This window comes from Spinacia oleracea, chromosome 5, assembly GCF_020520425.1.
Source record: "Spinacia oleracea cultivar Varoflay chromosome 5, BTI_SOV_V1, whole genome shotgun sequence".
In the NCBI taxonomy this organism is placed as follows: domain Eukaryota; kingdom Viridiplantae; phylum Streptophyta; class Magnoliopsida; order Caryophyllales; family Amaranthaceae; genus Spinacia; species Spinacia oleracea.
In genome coordinates, this window is record NC_079491.1 from 18,042,431 (window position 1) to 18,068,671 (window position 26,241).

General features: G+C 38.3%; 1 protein-coding gene across 1 annotated transcript; it reads left to right on the forward strand.

Moving 5' to 3' along the window:
• Nucleotides 1-12,673: 12,673 nt before the first annotated feature.
• LOC110787294 (cytochrome P450 94B3) lies at nucleotides 12,674-18,624 on the forward strand. Its single transcript, XM_021991902.2, has 2 exons — nucleotides 12,674-13,316; nucleotides 17,496-18,624. The coding sequence occupies exons 1-2, from the start codon at nucleotides 12,771-12,773 to the stop codon at nucleotides 18,510-18,512; spliced, it is 1,563 nt and encodes a 520-aa protein (XP_021847594.1). The 5' UTR covers nucleotides 12,674-12,770; the 3' UTR covers nucleotides 18,513-18,624.
• The last annotated feature ends 7,617 nt before the right edge of the window (nucleotides 18,625-26,241 follow it).

Below are 26,241 nucleotides of genomic sequence, written 5' to 3' on the forward strand. Positions count from 1 at the left end.
GCAATTTGCAATTAATTAACAATTACGAAAATTAATCACCCCTTTTAATTCTTGCAAATTTGTAATATTTAACCATGTTCATGCAATTTAGATTATGAAAATAATAAGGGGCTCGTGATACCACTGTTAGGTTATGATACATATGACATTTACATAAATCATGCGGAAACAACCATTAACCCAGGAATCATATTATTTACACATAATCATATAGCATAATTAGATGCATACTCTTTGTTGCGTGCCCTCCCTAGCTGCGCCCGAACCGAACAAGAACAAGTCTTTTAGGACTCCAAATGTCGTCCCTCCGTAGATAGTCCACAGCACGTCCGGATCCGCCTTAAGATTGACCAACTAGAACCGCCCTTAAGGTACTAGAAAATTCGGCACTTTTATGAGCAAGATGTGTTTTAATTTTCTCTCAAAAACTCACTTTTGAATACTTTGAAACTTGTGTATAAATTATGACCCCTAGGCCTTTATTTATAGAGTTATGGAAAAGGAATCGTAATCCTAGTAGGATGCGAATTAATTGGAATTAGAATCCTACATGAATTCTATTTAATTAATTTATCCAATTAGGAATAGACATTTAATCATACACTGACTCTTGCAGATTCAGGAATCACGCATGAGCACAAACTCACACACACACGGCAGCCACAAGGACTGCCCATGCGTGCGAGCTGCAGCCCACGCAGCAAGGCCCACGCATCCGTGGCCTTGGCGCGCGCTGGGCTTGTGGCGTGCGTGCTTGCTGGGCGACGGCCTGGCTTCGTGCTGGGCCTTCGTCCGGCAGGCCTCGTCCGATGCTAATTCGTACGATACGCTTCCGATTAAATTTCCATTTCCGGAATCTATTTCCGATACGAACAATATTTAATATTTCCGATTCCGGAATTAATTTCCGTTTCGAACAAATATTTAATATTTCCGTTTCCGGAATTATTTTCCGATTCCGGCAATATTTCCGATTCTGACAATATTTCCGTTTCCGGCAATATTTCCGATTCTGGTAATATTTCCATTTCCAATAATGTTTTCCGATACGTACCATGTTTCCGTTTCCGGCAACATCTACGACTTGGATAATATTCATATTTCCGATACGATCCATATTTCCGTTTCCGGCAATATCATCGTTTCCGGAGTATTCATTTCTTGCCTGTGACGATCTCAGCTCCCACTGAAACCAAGATCCGTCGGTTCCGAATATTCATAGATGGAGTATTTAATGCCATTAAATACTTGATCCGTTTACGTACTATTTGTGTGACCCTACGGGTTCAGTCAAGAGTAAGCTGTGGATTAATATCATTAATTCCACTTGAACTGAAGCGGCCTCTAGCTAGGCATTCAGCTCACTTGATCTCACTGAATTATTAACTTGTTAATTAATACTGAACCGCATTTATTAGACTTAACATAGAATGCATACTTGGACCAAGGGCATTATTTCCTTCAGGTAGCCATCTGGCAAATCGACCAAATCCCATACTTGGTTTTCAGACATGGAGTCTAATTCAGATTGCATGGCTTCTTGCCACTGCTTGGAGCTAGGGATCGTCATAGCTTGTTTGTAAGTCGCAGGTTCATCACTTTCAAGTAATAGAACGTCATAGCTCTCGTTCGTCAAAATACCTAAGTACCTTTCCGGTTGAGATCTATATCTTTGCGATCTACGCGGGGTAACATTTCTAGTTTGACCATGATTCTCACCAGATTCTTCTAAAGATCTCTGAGTTTCATCCTGAATGTCATCTTGAGCATTCTCTAGAGTTTGTTGTTCGACTCGAATTTCTTCGAGGTCTACTTTTCTCCCACTTTTCATTTTGGAAATGTGATCTTTCTCCAAAAAGACACCATCTCGAGCAACAAATACCTTGTTCTCAGATGTATTGTAGAAGTAATACCCCTTTGTTTCCTTTGGATAGCCCACAAGGATACATTTGTCAGATTTTGGATGAAGTTTGTCTGAAATTAATCGTTTGACGTATACTTCACATCCCCAAATCTTAAGAAAAGACACATTTGGAGGCTTTCCAAACCATAATTCATATGGAGTCTTTTCGACAGCTTTAGACGGAGCTCTATTTATAGTGAGTGCAGCTGTATTTAGTGCATGTCCCCAAAATTCTAATGGAAGTTTGGCCTGACCCATCATTGACCTGACCATGTCTAGCAAGGTTCTGTTCCTCCGTTCTGACACACCGTTCCATTGTGGTGTTCCAGGAGGAGTCAATTCTGATAGAATTCCACATTCTTTCAGATGGTCATCAAATTCATAGCTCAGATATTCACCGCCTCTATCAGACCGCAGTGCCTTAATCTTCTTGCCTAATTGATTCTCTACTTCACTCTGAAATTCCTTGAATTTGTCAAAGGATTCAGACTTATGCTTCATTAGGTAGACATAACCATATCTACTGAAGTCATCAGTGAAAGTGATAAAGTAGCTGAAACCACCTCTAGCATTTGTACTCATTGGTCCACATACATCTGTATGGATTAAACCCAATAGTTCATTTGCTCTTTCTCCAACTTTAGAGAAAGGTTGCTTTGTCATTTTGCCAAGTAAACATGATTCGCATTTACCATAATCCTCTAAGTCAAATGGTTCTAGAATTCCTTCCTTTTGAAGTCTTTCTAAGCGTTTCAAGTTTATATGGCCTAATCGACAATGCCACAGATAGGTGAGATCTGAATCATCCTTTTTGGCCTTTTTGGTATTTATGTTATATACTTGTTTGTCGTGATCTAATAAATAAAGTCCATTGACTAATCTAGCAGATCCATAAAACATCTCTTTAAAATAAAACGAACAACTATTGTCTTTTATTAAAAAGAAAAATCCCTTAGCATCTAAGCAAGAAACTGAAATGATGTTTTTAGTAAGACTTAGAACATGGAAACATTCTTCCAGTTCCAAAACTAGCCCGGAGGGCAACGACAAATAGTAAGTTCCTACAGCTAATGCAGCAATCCGTGCTCCATTTCCCACTCGTAGGTCGACTTCACCCTTGCTTAACTTTCTACTTCTTCTTAGTCCCTGTGGATTGGAACATAAGTGTGAGCCACAACCTGTATCTAATACCCAAGAAGTTGAATTAGCAAGTATACAGTCTATAACGAAAATACCTGAAGATGGAAAGACTGTTCCGTTCTTCTGATCTTCCTTTAGCTTCAAGCAATCTCTCTTCCAATGCCCCTTCTTCTTGAAGTAGAAGCATTCGGATTCAGAAGTGGGTTGACTGACCTTCCTCTTTACAGATTTGGCGCCAGTTTGCTTAGTTGGGCTGGCCTTGTTGCCACCTTTCTTAGCATTCCTCTTCTTTCCAGATTTCTTGAACTTGCCCCCACGCACCATAAGCACATCCTGCTTATCACTTTTGAGCGTCTTTTCAGCGGTCTTCAGCATACCGTGAAGCTCAGTGAGCGTTTTGTCCAGACTATTCATACTGTAGTTCAGTTTGAACTGATCATACCCGCTATGAAGAGAATGGAGGATGGTGTCTATAGCCATTTCCTGAGAAAATTGCTGATCCAGCCGACTCATATTCTCAATGAGTCCAATCATTTTGAGAACATGTGGACTTACGGGCTCGCCTTTCTTAAGCTTGGTCTCAAGAATTTGCCTATGAGTCTCGAATCTTTCGACTCGAGCCAGATCTTGGAACATGCTCTTCAACTCACTGATGATTGTGAAAGCATCTGAGTTGATGAACGTTTTCTGCAGATCCGCACTCACGGTGGCGAGCATTAGACATTTCACATCCTTGTTGGCATCAATCCAACGATTGAGGGCTGCCTGAGTGACCCCGTCGCCTGCGGCTTCGGGCATCGCCTCTTCTAGGACATACTCCTTTTCTTCCTGCATAAGAACTATTTGCAAGTTCCTTTGCCAGTCAAGGAAGTTTTTCCCGTTCAACTTCTCCTTTTCGAGAATTGATCGAATGTTGAATGAATTGTTGTTTGCCATTTTAAAAACTACAATTGAAAAGAATAAACAAATAAATAACCATTCACAGTTTCTCTTAATAAACTTAAATTCTAGCATACATGCATAATTCAATGTTTATTAAGCATTTTATTCAACTTATGTGTTCCGGCAGGTGTGAATAAAATGATTCCAAGATCCTAAAATCATTGAAGAACTAAGCACAGTTTGTCGACTTAATCCTAGAACATCTTAGGTAAGCAAAAGCCTTTTGCTAATAGTCTAGAAACTATTCTTGGTTGATAGGTACGTCTAAGAACTTATTAGGTAAACCTATCGATTTTGCCACGACATAAAAGGACTCCTTACTTATATCGTTGAGTTTCACCAAAACTAACATGTACTCACAATTATTTGTGTACCTTGCCCCTTTAGGAGCAATAAGTAACACCTCGCTGAGCGAAAACTATTACTAGATTGATGTAAAGGATATCCAAGCAAGTGTATATTTTGGCATGGCACCTTATAACTCAATTTTTAAGTTTGGAACTTAAGGCTCTTACTATGTTGGTTAGATTTTAAGTGAACTAAAATCCTTAATCATGCAACATAATCAAGCTTTTGATCTCATGCATTTTAAGACATATTTAAAAGCAATAAATAACTTAAAACATGCATAAGATAAATGTGATCTAGTATAGCCCGACTTCATCTTGAAGCTTCAACTTCAAAGTCCGTCTCGAAAATCTCCGTGGGAGGCACCATTTTCTTCAAATAGGATAAGCTATAATTAAAACTAATTACAACTATTTGATGGTACGCAGACCATATTTGAATTGAAAAACGACTTTGGTACTTTAGACCAATTACATTCAAATTAATGGTACGCAGACCATATTTTCTATCCTATTTGGGCCATACTAGTCACTTCATAACCTGCAAAACAGTACATATACAATATATACCATTCACCCATTCATTATCATGAATGGCCCACATAGCTGGTTAGTAAAACACATTATGCATCACGTAAACATTTGCAGCAATTAATCAAGGGCACCAATAATCTACCAATTATTCAGTCCTTATTAATTCTAATCAAGTTGTTTTAACCTTAAGGATTTGTAGACCTAATCAAGAGTTTATGACTAAAAAGGGCTCCCACTCAAACCAATAAATTCATATGCTTTACTAATTTTAAACATAAAAATGTATTTCTAGTCTAACCGGAAACATACAAATTTAATTAAAATTTAAAGCTCATATAAATTTATAATTGAATCCAAAAGTTTAATTTAATTTCAGTCGTATTTAAATTAATTCATGATTTTAATTTTAGTAAAATAATTAGAATAAATAAAAATCTATTATAATTACAATATTCAAAATTAAAATCCAAGAAAATAATTTAAATTATTAATTTTAAAATTAATTAAAATTACGTAAACTGAAAATTTCAAATTAAACATTCAAAACGATCTAATCGCAACGCAAACACCCTACGCATCGCACGCCCATGGGCCACACGCACATAGCCATCGCTGGCCATGTGCGCGCAGCCCATGCGCTGCGTCGCATAGCTGCTGCTTCTACCCTTCGCAAGCCATCGCGCGAGCTGGTGCTCGATGCGCGCGCGCCAGCGCTCGCTGCACGCGAGCAAGTGCTCGCTGCGCGCGCGCCAGCGCTCGTTGCAAGCGAGCCAGCGCTCGCTTCGTGCATTCGCCAGCGCATGCTGTGCGCGCTCGCTAGCGCTCGCTTGGTGCGAGCCAGCGCTCGCTGCGCGCGGCATCGACGCTGGGCGCAGCACTCGTGGCACGCGAGCTTGCGCTCGCTGCGCGTGAGGCTGCGCGCGCTTGCGCGAGGCAGTGCGCGTTGTGGCGCAGCTCGCTTGCTGCCCATCGCCCATGCCCATTCGTCCATTGCTCATAGCCCACGACACAAGGCAGGGCTGCTGCCTTGTGCTCGTGCACCATGCCCTTGCTCATTGCATTCGTGCCGCATGGGCGACGAGCTCCCTTGCTCGTCGTCGCATGCCCGCACTATACAACACCCCTTAAGGGTAACACGTAGCGTCCATTGCTTTGTGCGTGCAAGTTATATGAACGAATCGCATAAAATTTAAAAAATTTATATTTAAAATTAATGACAAATTAATAAATTAATATTAATTTCATAATTTTAGGGCGAAAAAATCGAAAATTTATTATTCAATTGATTTCCGATTAACATGGATTCAAGTCTAGGTCATAAAAATTTAAAATTTATCATAAATTTACAATTTTTATGGTGGTTTTTAATCATAGGTATCTAATTAAATTATAATTAATTATGAAAATCAAATTAATTCTAAATTATTCTAATTTTCAACAAATTAATCATAATTACAAATTAGATTGCATAATTAACAAGGCTAGGCATTCAAACTTGTTAAACATATACAGTAGGTCAATCAAAAATTCAAGATTTATCAACAAGAATCGCAAATATTTAATTTAACATCTTAAATTTACGAAATTTTGCATTCGAAAAACTAAAACCTTCGAAAAGTCATAGTTAGGCTTCGAATTTGAGAATTCTGGGTTCGGCAGAAAAATACTCTTTTTGTCAAAATTTTAGAATGCCTTTTACATGCGGAATTGACACAAAAATCACTCGATTTGGATGAGTAACGAAGAAACTGCCGAAAAACTGCGTACGTATAATTAAATAAACGCAATTTGCAATTAATTAACAATTACGAAAATTAATCACCCCTTTTAATTCTTGCAAATTTGTAATATTTAACCATGTTCATGCAATTTAGATTATGAAAATAATAAGAGGCTCGTGATACCACTGTTAGGTTATAATACATATGATAATTCATAAATCATGCGGAAAAACCATTTAGCCAGGAATACATATTATTTACACATAATCATATAGCATAGTTTAGATGCATACTCTTTGTTGCGTGCCTTCCCTAGCTGCGCCCGAACCGAACAAGAACAAGTCTTTAGGACTCCAAGTGTCGTCCCTCCGTAGATAGTCCACAGCACGTCCGGATCCGCCTTAAGATTGACCAACTAGAATCGCCCTTAAGGTACTAATAATTTTCGGCACTTTTAGGCAAGATATGTGACTGAATTTTTCTCTCAAAAACTCACTTTGAATACTTGAAAACTCATTATAAATTGTGAACCCAGGCCACATATTTATAGGGGTATGGAAAGAGAATTGGAATCCTACTAGGATACGAATTAATTAAATTAGAATCCTAGTGAAACTCTTATTTAATTAATTTATCAAATAGGATTAGGAATTTAATCATTAAACGAATCCTGTACGTTTTAGGTTTCGTATGTGAACACAAACACACACGCACGCACAGCAGCCCACGAGGGGCCCCATGCGCGCGCGCGCACAGCCCGAGCAACGCAGCCCACGACTGCCGCAGCCTTGGGCGCGCGCTGGGCCTGCCTTGCGGTGGGCCTGGCGCAGCCTTGGGCTGGCGTACGTGTTGTGGCGCGCGTTTCCCTTGCTGGACGTGGGCCTGGCTTCGTGCTGGGCCTTCGTCTAGCAAGCTCGTCCGATGCTAATTCGTACGACGCGCTTCCGATTAATTTTCCGATTCCGGAATTCATTTTGATACGAACAATATTTAACATTTCCGATTCCAGAATTAATTTCCGTTTCGAACAAATATTTAATATTTCCGTTTCCGGAATTATTTTCCGATTCCGATAATATTTCCGATTCAGACAATACTTCCGTTTCCGGCAATATTTCCGATTCCGGCAATATTTCTATTTCCGATAATATTTCCCGATACGTACCATGTTTCCGTTTCCGGCAACATCTACGACTTGGATAATATTTATATTTCCGATACGATCCATATTTCCGTTTCCGGCAATATCATCGTTTCCGGAGTATTCATTTCTTGCCTGTGACGATCTCAGCTCCCACTGAAACCAAGATCCGTCGATTCCGAATATCCATAGATGGAGTATTTAATGCCATTAAATACTTGATCCGTTTACGTACTATTTGTGTGACCCTACGGGTTCAGTCAAGAGTAAGCTGTGGATTAATATCATTAATTCCACTTGAACTGAAGCGGCCTCTAGCTAGGCATTCAGCTCACTTGATCTCACTGAATTATTAACTTGTTAATTAATACTGAACCGCATTTATTAGACTTAACATTGAATGCATACTTGGACCAAGGGCATTATTTCCTTCAGCGGCGATCTAGAATTTCAGTGTTCTTGAAAGAAATGTGAGAGAAAGATGGAAAATGAAGAACATTTTAGTGTTCTTGGGAGAAATAGAGAGAGAAAAGTGAGAGAGGAAGGAGGAGAGAGGGAGAAGTGAGAGGAGGAAGATGGAAAATGAAGATGTTCTTCAGAGAAACAGAGAGAGGAAGGAGGAGAGAGGTCCGAATAAAATAATGAAAAGAAGAGAGAGATGAAGATAGGGACGGGTGAATTGGGAGGAGGGAATGAATAAAATAATGAAAGTGGTGAAATTTAGGTTGGGAAAAGGGTAGAATCTTAGGGTTTTTTGGTAAATAGTAGGGAATTTTAGGGTAATTTGGTAAAAAAACTATGGCCAAAAATAATAAAGATTCAGTAGGGGAAGAACAAAAAGAAATGCTAAAAAAGGAAATGGGAAGAACAAAAAGGAATGGAGGGAGTACTATTTACTTCAGTTGTAAATTATGAGATGGTTTGGTTTATTCGGACTTGGAGATTACGGACAATCATTAAAAATAGTCAATCTCCAAGCCAACAATAATAAAAAAATCCCCGTAAAAAACAGTGTTACAAGTTCAACGGAACCCATGGACTATAAATCATGTATTGGGGCTGATTAGGGCCTGAAAAAAGTGACCCGTTATGAGAAATCGACCAAAATCAACTGATATTCGAATCGAATGAATTTGAGAAATAAGGATCTCAAAATTGACCTGATCCGATTCGATGTAGGCTCAAAATCTGATTTAACTCGTTAACCATGCAGCCAAAACTGAGCCATCTAGCAATCCGAGGGGGCCCGTAATCCGATTTACATCCGATAACCTTTAACCGAACTGGACCTGCATCTGATCAGATAGCAATCTGAAAATCGATTCTACCCAATAACAATTTTAGTTGACCCGAACTGATTAAACCCGATACCCAACTTCACCAGGCCAATGTCAAAATCCGAATCAAACTGAATTATTGTCTATCCGACCTAATTATATCTGAAATCTGAAATAATTATTCGACCCAAATTGACCCGTTAACCTAACGCCACTCGGGATAAAACATACACGATTTAACCTACACCTGATTCAATTAATTTACTCGTTATTAGTATGACTCAACTTAACCAAATTAAACTATTAACCATGTAAATTCGGTTCTATATATAAATAGTTATTCTATGTTTTTTTTTATTAAATATTTTGGAAACAATGTAATAGAAGCCTAAAAAGTCTTTATTTGGCATGAAGTTTAAGAAATACTAAAGTGATCCTTTTGATTGTGAACGTACTTGAGATTCACTCGATCTACAGAAACACAAGAATCCAAGTAGAACCCGAACTAAACTCGAACCACAACTGACTCGAATCCGAATTAGTTCGATCTGTACTTGACTAGAACATGCGACTCATCGATCCAAACAAGACTCAAACCCGAAACTTATCTGATCCGAACATGACCCGTACCAGCAGTAAATCGACCAAATTGTATCTAAATCCGAAAAATGAACCAAACTCGACCCAAAACCAATCAAACCGGTATAAAACCATCTTACACCCAAATTCGTTCAAATCGAATCCGAGATTGACCCGAATCGAAATTACCCGAACTGAAACCTACTCGAATCGCTCGACTTCATCCGAATTCAAAGTTATCTGAACTGATTGAATCGACCTAGAAAAAATATTTACATTATCCGATTTCGAGTTGATCCGAATCGTTTATAACCGATCTGAAACTGATATGATGACTCGATTTATAACACTAGGTTTGATCCCACAACTTTAGCAACTTTGGACATGTTCTGGTGTTCATCATCATTCTTTACTTTTGCTGAATATAGTAATGCATAGTTTTTTTTAATACATATATATATATATATATATATATATATATATATATATATATATATATATATATATATATAATGGTTTTTCATCCATGGATGAGAAAGAAAAACTTAAATAAATTTAGGAAAAAAAACCTAAGAATAAATTGGAAACAACTCTGAAATTGGGAACAACCCAACGGAAAAGAAATGAAAATAAAGTCAGAACCTGAAGAAAAAACAATGGAAACGCAAGACGAAGGGTCGAAAATTGTCTAAACGGCCAAGAAAACTAAACCGTAGAAGACGAGGGAGAAGAGGGAGAAAGGAGTAGTCATACTTATCTTTTCTAACAAAAAAAAAATGAAAAATTGACAAAGACAGTCTAAACTATGGGCATTCGTTTTTAAAAGGTCCATAGTATGGATTATTACTGGAAGATCCAAACTAAGGAGGGTGTTGACTTTGGATGGACCTTTTTTACTGGTGACCGATTGTGTAAGTCAAAGATTTTCCAATTTTTGAGTCCCAACCCACCACGTTTGCTTTGGGTAAAATTCAAAAAGTTAATGACTTAATGTAAACCCGGTATTGTGAAAATTGAAAAGTTTCTGTTCTCCAAGTGAAAAAAATCATGCGTAAAAATGGAAAGTAGATAATAAAATAAAATAAAATAAATAAAGCACATATAAAACGTGTTTGAATTGTTGGTTTCAATTTAAGCATGCATATACAGTAACGCCGATATTTGCAAGGCTTGTATTTAAGTGGTGTATGCCTCACGTTTTTGTATGTTTAGTTTGTGTTGTATACGATTGTATAGTCACCATTTTTATTTCGCATCATTTTCCCTATACCCTACTTGCATAGTCATTTTCCAAAGTCTTCCTCACTAATAAAAGCAATAATGTCATATGATGAAATGAAATGGAATTGAATTTTGTATGTTAATATGTGTAGGTAGTGGTGTCAATTAGGGCCTTCAGATTAATTGGTTACGAGTTGAGCCACTCCGGTCCGGTCAAAACGCGTCAATTTGTTCATTGAATTTAGAATTTTGAAATTTTTTGCTATAAAATTAGAGAACTTGTAGTTTTTCTTATATAATTTTGTCCATTTGCATCCACTTAAAAAGAGAGAAAATATTTTGCACCCACTACTGTATTATTCTGGATCCACCACTATATATAGGGCCATATCAAATTGGTTAATTATTTGTTTGATTTGGTTCAGTTGGATTTTGGGTTAAGTTTTACCTGAGTAAGATCATGTTTGATTCTAGTCAATTTATTTCATGTTGTAAACGAGTTAGGCAGGTTTTATAGACTTTGTATGAGGTTAACTTAATTGGATGGAGCCATTTAATTTACTCATCTCATTAGTACATAAATGAGATGAGTAAATCCCCTGATATTTTGAGTTCATATCACAATAGAAATTGGGTCATTATCAGATTATATTTATATATATATATATTTGGTGAACACGGAAGAAATAACACAACATATATACTAAAATAATCATCTTCAAGTATCCCTTTGTGGAGAGCTACATACTCAAGATCCCTATAGTTGGGATATAGTTGACTTTGATTTTCTTTCTCTTTAAAGAGTTATCACATAACAATTCTAAAAGCCTCAATGAATATGCTCTAAAATGAATGGGTTATATATAAAAGAAGTTGGAATAAAGTACTAAAGAAATATAAGAAAATAAACTTTATTACATCGGCTTGTAATTAATTAAACTAACAGGCTAAGATACAATTAATCTGGTGCAACAAGTTATATCATGAGTGACGAGGTACCGTAAATTTAATTGTCTTTCTTGCAACCTCGTGACTTGTATTCGCTCATTACAAAATAGGATGTCGTTGAGAGATTTGAACGTGTGACATTAATCTTTTTCACTAAACCAAAACTTCTAACATTACATCATTTGGTATTATTTTGAAGTGGTTAATTGAGCATTTCTAGTTGGACCAGAATTGTTTAAAAATTGGTAGTTGTTAGTATCTTATTGTTTACTTGGACTGTACGTGATTTCTGATTATGGGTTTATTAAGTCGTGGCCTCGTGGGTTCTCTGTATCAGAAGTTGAATCAAGTCTACCCAAATCAGCGGCGCCTTCCGCAGTTGCATCACAATTCACATATGTTGTCAAGACAAATATATTTTCACCACTTTTAATGTCAACTTTTACAAATAACATAATATTTCCTACGTATTTTAAAAAGAAATACACTTTGAGCGGCATATAGTTTTGGGAGAGTAAGTTGAATTTATTAAAATAAGATAAAAGTAGAGTAATGATGAATAAAATATCAAGTTGACAATATGACAGTTTAAATCAGTTACATGTCAATGATGTCATCATGGGCCAGTGTTAGTGATAGCTCATGTCGGGTTATTATTAGGTAGGGTGTCACCACGAGTCTGGTCATTCGAGTTAGGTGTCGGTCCGAATTTAGATAGATCAAACAGTATCATTACATCAAACTCGAATGTTTAATTTCCAAGTATGAGTGAATTAGGTGGTCACTACGGATATTTAGGTTGGGTTCTCAGATCCGATCAGTTTGACAGCTCTAGCATATGGTGTCCCACCCTCCCACGAGTTACCTTATTTGGCTAAAAATCCGACTCAAAAACCACATCTCAGACCTTTGTTCTCATCCTATAAATAACCATTCATTCCTTAAAGACATGACCTCATTTTTCTTACTACACTTTGAATTTGATAATCATAAAAACAAAAAAAAACTCCCATCAAAATGTGTTTCAACCCCTTTGATCTCTTCCTCTTTATTTCTCTAATTGTTTTCTTTATCTCTCTCTTCCACAAAATTATAACACCATTATTCTCACAAAAACAACCTACCATTTCATCACATGGTCCTCCATCATACCCTTTTATTGGGTGCCTCATTTCCTTCTACAACAACAGAGGGAGGCTCCTAAACTGGTACACCGAGTTGCTCTCTAACTCGCCAACTCAAACCATCGTAGTTAGTCGAATCGGAGCGGGAAAGGTGATCGTAACGGCTAACCCTGAAAACGTTGAGTACATTCTTAAGACAAACTTCCCCAACTTCCCAAAGGGTGAACCCTTAGCTGAGATTTTAGGCGATCTTTTAGGCCATGGCATATTTAACGTCGACGGCGAGTTATGGGCGACTCAACGGAAGTTAGCGAGTCACGAGTTTACGACGAAATCTTTGAGAGAATTTGTTGTTCAAACTTTGGAGGAAGAAGTTGAAGGTCGACTCATTCCTTTGCTTCAACTCGCTGCTCAACAAAATCAAATCATTGATTTGCAGGTTAGTTTATTCTAATTATTTCTTAATTAAAGACGATCCAACATCTTTTTATTCAGTCAAATTAGATACGGAGTACTTCGTATTTTTCTTCGGTGGAAATGAGTCATGATTATAATACAAATTATAATTGGGGACAAGAGATTTGAATAATGAATATTAGGCTTATTATGTACAGACATTTAGTTTTAATCATTAGACTAAAACCTAATCAGTTTTTGTCAAATCAGGAGTGTTAATTAAACCGAAACGCTGAAACTAAAAAGTCAATCGATCGGACCAAATCTTTCGGTCAGGCTGTTGTCAGGAAACCTACTCAATTAATGAGTCCCTCCGTTTCATAATTATAGTCCCGTTTGATCAAAAACAGATTTTAAGAAAAATGGAATAAAGTACAAATTATGATTGAGTTGCTTGGAAAAGTGGAATAAAGTACATGAGAAAGAGAATATAGTACATAGGAAAATGGAATATAGTACATGTGTAGAGTTTTCAATATATTTAATTAATATAGTACATGGGAAAATGATGACCTTAATAGCCAAAATTAGAAATATGATTATAATTTTAATTTTAAGACGTCCGATTTAGAAAATAGGAATATAATTTTGGGACGGAGGGAGCAAGTAATTAAACGTGTTATTAGTTGGCTAGTTGCTGGTGCCTAGTGGAGCTCTTCAGTAGTAAAATGATACTGCTGCAATTATTTTATGTTGATACTTTGAGATTTTCGTACGTCATGTACGTTCCTAGTTGATGACTTGATGCTTCTATTAAAAATTATTGAATTATTAAATGTAAATATTTAATAATAGCGTCAGAAATCTGGGGTTTCACCATGAGGACACTAAATTTGTCAAATAAATCAGAATATAAAAATGTAATAACTAATAAGGTAAGATTTTGCTAGCCTGGAAGATTTGCTTCTCAGGGTATGCTATCCTGAAGATTTGCTTCTCAGGGTATGCTATCCTGAGATCGGGTTTTGTATCTTGTGTTTTATATGGCCGAGTAGGTATGAACACAATAAGGTATCATGTCAAAATTTTAGAAATTGGAATTGGAATCGGAATCGAAACCTGTTGCTAACATGTTTTTAAAATAGAAATCGAAACTTGTTGCAACAAGTTCATAAAATGAGAACCGGGTCGGAACCGGTTGTATCCTATCATTTTTAAAATTTAAATAATTAAATTATTGCTAATTTATTAAAAGACAAATCTCATTTATGGTTTCGGCTTTTGCCAGCTTTTTTATATTTTAGGCTTAAATTGTAATTCTAAATTTATGTTTTCTAAAAATTATCTTGGATTGTTTTATAGGTTGAGCCTATGAAGAATTTTTATATGGTCCGGGTCTTTGATTTTAGGTACTTCTTATAAGAACGGGTGTGTATAGAGTATCCAACAGGGTACCCGTTCCAAAAAATTGAAACTAGAACCAGAACCTGTTGCAACAGGTTCCCAATTTTATTGTTTAGGTTCCCATTTCGGTTTACGAACTGCAGGTTGCTACCACTCTAACAGATTCCAATTTCAATTTAGGATACACTAACTTTATGCTCACCCCTACAGCCGAATGTGCTATCGAATTAGCAAAATCACAAACATATACCCGTGGTTCGTCATGTTAGTGTACGTAGAGTTAATCTACGACTCTAGAGGATCCGAAGGCAGGAATTTGGTATTGTTCAACAAAATAGAAAACGTGCGTCGTAAAGATGTACGGAGAATGATTTAGTTACTGTCCAAATAGTTTAATTTACGGTTGGAAATTTTAAACCTCCACCACCCAATTAATCTCTTTTAACACTTTATCATCAACAAGTTTAAGAATTAAATCATATCAAAGCCATATTGTCAAAAGCACAGGTAGGAGTTAGTTGCAAAGATTAATGGTAGAAATTGGTTAATTACTATCCAATTCAATTTCACCTCTATTACATGAAGTTATTCCCATTTGTCTTTTACGTGTGTCTAATTACACATTTTGAGGCTTTGAATTGAAAATTTTAATCGTTTAATTATATCTTAACTTTATGCATTAATCGACTTATTTTGACTTATTCAAATAAAATAATTTTTTAATTTTCTTTTTCAATATTCGACCCTATGATCAATAAGTGTGAAAATTTTCAAGTAAAGAAAGAAGTAGGTGCAGAGTTTTACTCCTCTACTCCATTAGTGTAAGTGATTCTTAGTGAATTTGCTTTTGAGTTGTGGTAAAGTGAAAAAGACGGTGCTGAATGATTCAAATTAGTTTTATCTAAATCAGGATATATAATTTTTGTGTACCTACCACTTTCTTATTATAAAATGAATAATGTTTTAAGTTCTTGGGAAATTCCATTTTTGTACTCAATTGACTACTTTTGTACAATTTGCATAACATGCATGTCAACAAAGGCATGCATCTAGACTGGTTAAATGAACATTAATTTCAACGCTCTGCATTAATTTTTTTTTATTAATGATCATGATTCGTCAACTACATATTATATTAATATAAAGGGAATTTGTTTTCTTTTCTTTTTTTCAACCTTTTTTTTGGTTAATTTTAATGTTTAACGCACTCCCCACGTTTAAACCGCTAATTAATACTCCGCACAAGTGTTATCATGTAAGATAAGTTAAATTTGGTATATACACAACCCGACGAAATAGTTGTGCGGGAAGCTTTTCTTTTGAAAATATCAACATGACGTGTAGTAGGTCTGGTCTAATCAGCCTCAAATTACGGAGATGATTTTATTTGGTTATCCATTGAGTTAGACTTCTACGTTTAGTATTTGGTGACAATCAAGTGAAAGTTCGAGTAGATATCAATTAACGTAATTAGTAAAGCTTTAAGAAATGATCTAAAAAAAATGGGATATGACGGAGTTCAGCATTTTGATAATAATGCCACGTACTTTCACCTCTTTACTTACTAATTTGATCACAAAGACACAAACCAAAAATAAAGAGTTCGATTAATCACATTGAAATAAAGTTGTGTAACGTTATTGATTTGACGTATCTAACAATCAAACACACAACAAACAAACAAAACTCTGATTCAAAGACCCAAGTCAATTGACATAGAAAAACAGATCGAAAGATGTCATACATATGGAGGGAAGTGTGAACTATCGCGGCGGATCTAGGACTAGATTTCACGATATTCTCTTTATCTTTATTTTCTATTTTGAGGGGTATCAATATCATTTAGATAGCCTGATCATCATCATTGTCATTACCCCATTGCCTTAAAGAGACTCCCGCAAGACACGGTTTAAGGGGGGTCGGACATACGCAACCTTACCTCTACAATTGCAGAGAAGTTGTTTCCAATTGACGCGAAAGTGACAACGGGTCGACTATCTTCTCTTCATGGAAAGGAAACGAAGAGGTATCAAGAGCCATTTTGATTTAGTCCATTACATCCCACGCCAAAAGAACAAATGAATCTTTGACTCCATCAAAATCATCTAGATAGCCTGATAACGAGAAAAAAAATAAATTATAAAACGTGGTGTAGACGTGTAGTAGCATCTAATGTCCTCGAACGGGAGATTAGATAATTCTTAAAGTACGGATTAGTATGAAACAATCTACAAGAAAAAATTAAATTGCAAAACGAGGTGTAAAACACATAATGTCTTTAAATGGGAGATTAGATAATTTATACGGAATACAAATGACTATGAGACAATCTAGTTAACCTTATTCTCATCTTGGATGTACGACTTCTAGATTAGTCAAATGATCGAATACCTTATTATCTATCCTATCTATAGCTTGGTGTTTATGTGTCCTATTGGATAATTTAAGCTAGCATAGTATTTCTCGAGTAGACACTGCCTAGTGTTAACTTGTTACGTTGTACGGAGTACACGTGCAATACATTATTTTTGAAGGTAAGTTGAAATGTCATACCGGTCGAAATTCTGCACGGGTTAATCAGGTTCGAGTTAGCGGCTTAGACACTTTGAGAGTGAGGAGAATGATAAGGAAAACCTCTCTCGATTAATGTTCTCCTAGTGGGAATTGAAACTCAACCTTTTAGATGAAAAGTGAAATATTTTCTAAATAGTCCAAAACATTACTTGATTGCGGTTTACTAAATAGAGTGAAATCAAATTTGCAACCGTATAATTGTTGAACTTGCTAAATCTTTAGCCTAGTTTTGTTAATTTTACAGGACGTACTGAAAAGATTCACGTACGATTCAATATGCAAAGTCTCCTTAGGGATCGATCCAAACTGTCTAGACCTCTCTGCTCCAATCCCGCCGCTTATCGCCGCCTTCGAGAGCGCGGCCGAGATCTGCGCCAAGCGAGCCACCAACCCAATCTATATCATCTGGAAGCTCAAGCGAGCTCTTAACTTCGGCTCCGAGAAACAACTAAAGAATTCCATCACTAAACTCCATGATGTCGTAAGTAACATAATTTCGAGTAAGCAACAATCTCTTGCTGATTCAAAAGAGACAGAAAATGATCATGACCTTCTCTCCCGCTTCCTCTCCGCCGGCTACGGCGGCGATCTAGCAAGGGACATGGTGATCAGTTTTATTATGGCGGGCCGTGATACTACCGCAGCTGCAATGACCTGGCTCTTTTGGCTTTTATCGTCTGTGGACACGGCTGCTCGAGAGACTATAAGGTCTGAGTTGGCAAGTGGGACCGACTCGAGGTCGGGCCCACTCGGGTTTGAGGTGGTGAAGAAAGAAATGAGATACTTGCATGCTTGTCTATGTGAGGGAATGAGGTTGTATCCTCCGGTACCGTGGGACTCAAAACATGCCGTAAACGACGACGTTTTACCGGACGGGACAACAGTGAGGAAAGGGGACCGTGTTACGTACTTCCCTTACGGTATGGGTAGGATGGAGACTATATGGGGAGAAGACTGTTCTAACTTCAGACCAGATCGTTGGTTTGAAAGAGAACCATCTTTATCAGATGGAAACAATGATGATACAAGAAAGTTAAAAATGGTAAGTCCATACGAATACCCAATTTTCCAAGCCGGACCTAGGGTATGTCTAGGGAAAGAAATGGCATTTATTCAGATGAAGTATGTCATGGCTTCTATCATAAGCCGTTTCGATTTCGAGCCGGTTAGTTCTGAGCCGCCGGTGTTCGTGCCCCTTCTAACGGCTCATATGCTCGGGGGGTTGAGAGTGAGGGTGAAGGAAATCATGAACAAGAAATGATCAAGTACGTAGTATATGACCTACACAATGTCTACATCAAATTGAAAAATATCATTGTCACTTCAAAAGCATGTCAATATATTGTAATATATATGTAATTTTGCATGTGGTATATATGTCAACTTGGTGTTTAGACTTTAGATATATCATATATGGCGTTTTCTCCCTTGGAATATTGTTCACAACTCATACATAGGGAGTTTTTTATTGCCATAACACGTAGGACGAATATTATCCATCGGTTCTAATTAGTACTCCGTGTAAATCATATCAGTTATGTTTGGGCTCCCAATTGATATTCAATTGGGTCACTAAGTCCAAAGCCCAATGGCTCTAAACAACAGCATCAAACCTACCACTATGGCTATTCAGCCATCCATTAAGGCCCAAGGCCCAATAGCAATAAATGACCTATGGGCATTTATTATGCAAACACTATAAATAGGCCACCAAGGCTCACACCTCAAGGTACGTCCAATTTATCGCCTTAAGACTACTCTTCTAGAGAACTTCTCTCTAGAATCCGAGCATCGTTCTTACTTAGGCATCGGAGGGGCTTTCCTCGGAAACACCCCCAAGGCTAGTGACTTTGCTCTTGTGCAGGTGAATTCGGACTCGACTCATTCAAGCAAGCAAGATCTTCAACACATACGAAAGGGCCTTCATTCGAAGCCCATTGTTTCCATCTTTACAACACCGGAACAATTTGGCGCCGTCTGTGGGGAGATAATACAATAACCCATGAAGATCCACTCTTACATGGCCACTGTGTTCAACCACACGAAAGTAAAAATAAAAACCCAATTTTGTTGGGCCAAGATCTAGCCATCTCGTGCACTGCATCTCAAAGGAAGCTGAGGTCTTAGATCGGCCAAAACCGCAAAACTAATGGGATAAAGTACCAAGCACATATCATTTGACTCAACAAATAATAAATGTTAATTGTTGCAGTGTTGCAGTGTTGTGCGGCCCAATGGGCGAGTAGTACTGCACAAGTGATTGATTATTTGTTGACATAATTAGTCACAAATGATTAAAGCAAAGTTGTATCCAAGCAGCAAGCTGAATCAAGCAATTAGTCACATTTGCCGACAATAGCACTAAAGCGGTCAATACTTTCCAACAAGATGAGAGGCAAAACTCAATTCGCAAATGAAGAAGTTGGTATTACTGCAATTCATGGACTCAAAACTCGGCAAAGAGGAAAAGCCACCAAACCATGTGGAGGCATAATTCTGTAACTCATAACCGAGTTCGGTACGAAGCCCAATGTCGAGGGCAGCGCCGAGAACACCAGCTCTCAGAACAGAGCCCAGTGCAGAGCATATAAGTATAATGCCGAGCACAGCAGCTCCGAAGCTCGGTGTCGAGTTTAGAAACTTCCCGAAGCTCTTGGCCGAAGCTCAGCCTAGCAAAAGCAAAAGCAAGTCAGTGCCGAGGTAAACTGGGTAAGCAAAAGCAAACAGAGGCAGAGCATCGAAGCTCATTTCCATGGCCCAGTTGCAAGCTCAAAGCTAAGTTTCTCTATAAATTAATGCGATATTTATGAAATCATCATTCTTTCTTATACCATAACTAATTTGGTTTGCTAGAAAACTAGTACATTTATGTTGTTTGTCATTTATACACTGTTGTTTGGCAGACCTCATAGTTGAGTTCATATTAACCAACTTGGTCGTGAAAGCCACTACAAAGGGAACTTTATGACTACAACTCCAACTGATGCCTACAAGGTGCTTGTGAAAATGCTTGAATGAAGCTCAACAGCCGCTTCGACTGTGCATGGAATGAGTCTCATCACCGAGCAGGGTCTCGAGGACCTTCAAGGTAGATAAAAGCTACATTCGCAAAGTCCGCAAGGATCCCTGAAGCTTGGTGCCGAAGTAAGCAGTCGCGAGACAGTATGCACCGAGCCAAGAGCCGAACATGGTGACCTATCCAAGGCTCACTGATTGTGCATAACAGCTCTCTAGCTCAGAGCCGAGCTCAATGCCGAGGTCATGACAATCTCCCGAAGATGGCCTCCAAGGTCCACCATAGCCTCCCGAAGGCCTAGACAGGACTTCACGAGGTGAACCGAGCCTTGATATTGCTGATAGCACAAGCTGATAGCACGAGCTCAATCTAGTCCATATTTCTCACTTCGTACTCAAATGAGTACCGAAGATCAGTGCTCAGGGCCGAATACAGCCGCCTAGTCTTGGTGGATAGTGATGATAATATAAAACCAACAAAGCAAAATCAATGGCTACCAAGCATGGTGTCAAGCTGACCTCCCAAGGTCTGAAACGAAGCTCCCGAAGCTCATTACTGAAGCTCATTACCGAAGAGCATGACCGAGCATAAATGCAAGAGAGTATGCCGAGCAAAGTAACAAAGCAGCTACTATTATCTTGCAAAGGAAAGATCCCGAAGCTGGGCGCCGAAGCTTGGTGTCGAGCATGGAGGTTCCCGAGCTCCGTATCGAGTGCCGTCAGCAAATCGACGCCGAAGCAAATTGGGTAAGCAAAAGAAAGCCAAGGCAGAGCTCCTGAAGCTCATTACTGAAGCTTATGGCCGTAGCTCATTGTTGAAGCTCACTGCCAAGAACAACAACTCCAAAGCTCAAAGCCGAGTTCAAACGCCGAAGTACAAACGGCCTAACGTCCTTCCGAGGTACGAGAGCCACCTTCACCGGAAAAACTCTGAGCGTATGAACCACGAGCTAGATGTCAATCTACTACGGAGGAGACGTCATGACTACAGCTGCAGGTGACCTCCCGAAGAGCTTCCTGAGGTCCGAACAACTTGCTGAGGTAAATACTTAACGGTCCGAAGGTGGGGCCACGGTCCAAACCCGCGCTCCCAAGGCCAACTTCGCTTTCGAGGTTAACTCACACGAGGCAAGTACTCAGGGATACGAAGTTGACCCGCCGAGGCTAAACTCAATACCTGAAGGTTAGTTACAGGGTCAGCAGCTCCCTAGCTCAGGACCAAAATTCAGTTCGAACAGTTTCAAAGCTGCTGAGGTCAGGGCCGAGCATCTTGATACCTTTGTCATCTTTATCCCATAAAATGAATGAAGGTGATGGGTTATTTGGTGACATAATCAGTCACAAATAAGTAAAGCTAATTGCCAAGAATGACCAAGCAGCAAGCTAACTCAGTAAGTAGTGCCAAAGCTCCCGAGCCGAACATGGTGATAAGCTGACCAAAGGCCGACCAAGGTCCGGTCCAAACTCCCAAAGTTCAGCCATGGCTCCCGAAGTTTGGCCCAAGGTCCTAACTCCCGAAGTTGACCCAGTGATATACGGAGTCGAAGCTTTGATGTCAAATTAAGCAAAACTAGTTCGTGAGAAAGAAGCGTTGTTTCATTTCGGTTGACCAACTGAAGTTATTTGTGTTGCCCAAACACAAGACAACAAAACATGCTTTGTATTTTGTCCCCCAAGTGGACTAGTGGTCACCTAGATCCACTAGAAACGAATTGCAGTCTGTGGGAGCAACAGTGATGGGTTGTAAAGGAAATAAAGAGTCTGCTTCTTTTGTGAGGTGGGACACCCAAATTAACTTGTTCCAAAATATGCACACAAATGTAATTCTTGGTAAAGCTGGTCCCACGATCTAAATAAGCATTTCAAATTGCTCAAAGCTCCGTACATGCAGCAAGCCAAATCTCATTTGCCGGCAATGTCAAGTTCGGTCAATACCTACCTTATCCAATACTACTCATAAGTCAACCAAAACTCAACTCATGAGTGGGGGGCATGATGAGAATATGTATCGGAGAAGCATCTCACCTAACCAAGGTTCATCCGGTCGGATATTCAGCAAACTCTTGCCCAGATCCTCAGATTTGAAGAGCTTGGAGCGAGCAAGTTATGGAGCGATCTCCGGGTCACCATAACTTGGAGAAAGTTTTGGAAAATTCTGTTCGCAACAAAAGTCGCTCAAATCAAGTTATAAAGAGTTCGGCTTAGATCCACGGATCCCCGAAGCTCATAACTAAGAGTCAGACTAGCGATTTCTTGCCCAGGTTTCCGAACCACAAGAAATCGGAAGAACAGAAACCAAACAAGTCCCTTGGATAAACAAGCAAGTTATGGAGCGATCTCCGGGTCACCATAACTTGGAAAATTCCGTTCGCAACAAAGTCTCTCGAATGCAGTTATAAAGAGTTCGGCTCAGATCCACGAATCCCCGAAGCTCATAACTAAGAGAGACTTGCGATTTCTTGCCCAGGTTTTCGAACCACAAGAACTCGGAAGAACGGAAGTAGACGTTAAAGAGCTCAAAAGTAGACTCTTAACAGATCCACGGATCTGAAGAGCTCAGAAGCAGACTCTAAACATGTCCAAACACTTTAAAGAGCTCAAAAGCAGCCTCTTAACAGATCCACGGATCTGAAGAGCTCAAAAGCAGACTAAACAAATCTACAGACCTTAAAGGTCCAAAAGCTACCGAGTCTCTTAGCAAAATCTACGGATTTGAAGAAACTTGGACAAAAACCGATCCGAAGGATAAATCCGAAGGTAAAACCCGAAGGATAAATCCGAAGGTAAAATCCGAAGGTAAAACCCGAAGGTAAAATCCGAAGGTAAAATCCGAAGGTAAAATCCGAGCCAAGATTACAACTCGAACCGATGTTACAATCCGAGCCGATTTTAGAAGCACGTTCTTAAACTGATCTCCGGATTTGAAGAGCGAGGTTAAAAATCGCTCCGAGATTACAACTCGAATCGATGTTACAGTCCGAGCCGAGGTAAAAAAAACCGCTCCGAGATTCCAACTCGAATCGATGTTACAATCCGAGCCGATTTTAGAAGCACGTTCTTAAACAGATCTCCGGATTTGAAGAGCGAGGTTAAAAATCGCTCTGAGATTACAACTCGAATCGATGTTACAGTCCGAGCCGAGGTAAAAAACCGCTCCGAGATTACAACTCGAACCGATGTTACAATCCGAGCCGATTTTAGAAGCACGTTCTTAAACAGATCTCCGGATTTGAAGAGCGAGGTTAAAAATCGCTCCGAGATTACAACTCGAATCGATGTTACAATCCGAGCCGAAGGTAAAAACCGAGCCGAAGGTAAAAATTCCGTGATCAAAATCAAAACCCAACCCATTTTTCAAATAGAATTGGGTCTGGGGGGCATTTGTTGGGGTGTTAAAATGGGCTCACCATTTTAACCCAAAAGCCAATAAAACTCACTCGAGCCCAATATCACTTACAAGGCCTCAAAGGCCCAACAAGGCACTATATATACCCCTCAAAGGGCAAGGTAAAAGGGGTCATTCTCTAACCCTAGAGAAGCCACCCTACTCTCTCTCCCCTAAACACCTCATTTTATACATCAATTGTACTGACTTGAGCGTCGGAGGCTCCGCCTCGGGGACCCCCCCTTGGCCCGGAGTTCATCTTGCAGGCACCGTACGTGATCGGAACTCAAGACATCAAGGACGCTCCTTCCATCGTTTCAACCCCGGAACAAGTTATAATCAGTACACGATCTAATTCAATAAAAAGAATGCAAGTGATTAGTGAATCAATAAAGATTAGTAAAATCTAATTTTGTCAAGAACTTGTCCGCATCATCATTCATCACTATATATTGTTGTAGCCTTACGCACAAATCTACCATTGTAATTTCTTGTTGAAAAAGTAGATGGTAATTAATTAAGTTATTCGGTTATGGGTGCTCTGGACTTGGGACCACTAGAGGGCAAAGAAATATGAAGGGTCTAGGCAACCCAATAAGAGTGTAACCAATGGATGACCCAAATTTTTTGGTAAATAAACAACTATTGTATACTCTTCCAATTCAACTATGACCAAACCTATGACCAATAATGATTAATGTCCAAACCTCTTCAATGGTTGCCCAATCTATTTTGGTCACCATTTTATATCTCTTACTTTTAGCCTTTTCCATCATAAATTCTCTCTTATATTTCTTCATATAACTTAAAATATTTATTAATAAATGTATAAAATATCTTAAACCTTATTCGTTAGTACATTTAACGACTTATAATTAAACACTAATTGACATTAAATACATATTTAATTAAAAGTTAACAAAAAAAGTTTTATAAAAGTACCTCAATATTGTCTCATTATATACATCAAGAAAAAATAAAGTCGTTAGTATAGATTTTGTAATTTTTTACTTAGTATTTTTTGAGATATTTTATGTTTGAAATATTTATAACCTTAATATTATTCAAAAAAATCAAATGAATTTAGAGCCATTGATGTTTTGAGATCATAGTCGTTGGTATGTGCAAAAGTTTAGGAGCAGTGTCAGCATTCTTGGTTTTTTCTCCAATATCAATTACACGTGTCATGCCGAAGTGATAATCCACAAATGTTGTTTAGGTCGTGAACACGACCGAGTATTATCTTCTCTTCTCCCTATTTTACCTCTCTCTTCATTCTTAATTAATTTTCCTCCCTTTCTCTCACCTCACGCAGCACCCAGTAGCGGATCCAGAAATTCGAGATAGTGGGGTCACTATTTAAAAGTTGATGAAACTTTCACTAAAATTATGTTTTTTTAAAAAAAAAATTGAAATTTTAACTATAAAAGAGGAAAAAAAATTCAAGTAGGGTCAAGGACCCCACAAAGTGGTCCGTGGCTCCGCCACTGGCAGCACCCCAACTAAACGCTGGGTACACTCTACGGAGTAGAGTTTGATCCACTTATAAATTCAAAAGAGGTTCCACAATAACCCAATTGACAATAGCAGGAGTAACTCTACAAGATTATAAGGTGGTATTTTCTCCAATGTAGGACAACTCATATGTGGTTAACATTGGGTTTCAACAGAAACAAAACGATTGTATATGTAATTTTAATTCATTTACGATAATGTCCTTTGATTGATGAATTATGTCAATCAAGGAGATTGCATGCAGGGTCGATGCTCAATATCAATATTATGCTTTAGTAGCATACCAAGCGTTTGCTCGATCCAAGCAGGCCCGGCCCTGAACCGGCCCAAAGTGGGACACAGAACAGGGCCCCTAATGAAAAAAGGCCCCAAACTTTGCTAAAACCGGTACTGCCAGTTAAAAAAATTAAAAAAAGATGAAAAAAAATTAAACACACAATCACGTGATAGTATATGATTGTATGTGGCCCTCCACTAGTTTCTTACCATCCTCTCTTCCTTTTACCTTCCCAATACAGAGAAAGTCAGAAATTGTACTTTTAGTTTTTTATTTCCCTTTATCATTTGACATCTATCTTTTATTTTTATTTTTTATTAACAGTTTTAGATTTTGTTTTTAAGGGTCAGTTTTCATTAGAAATACTCTAGGGTATACTTTGTATTTGTTTTTGCATATTTTTGAGAAAGTATGGTCTTTAATATTTTTAAGGGCCTATTTTTAATTTTAGAACAGTGCCTCCGATTTGTTTGGGCCGGCCCTAGATCCAAGCGAAGCTAGGAACCTAGAGATGACAATGTCATCTTATTACATCTATCTCAATTTTTACATTACCTGTTGACCTAGCAATTAAGAAGCTCGAAGAACAGCAGAGCTTCGTCGTGTTCACCATATATTCCTCTGATCACAAATTGATTTGAGCAACTATTAGGTTTTAAATGTTTCCTTTGGGCAGCTTTTATCAATCTTAAAGTGCCTTTTGGATCTTAAAAGGCAATGAAATAGAAGAACAAATACTAGTGAATCAATCCATGAACATAAAGAATACAAAATGTTTGCAAGTAGAACACTAAAAAC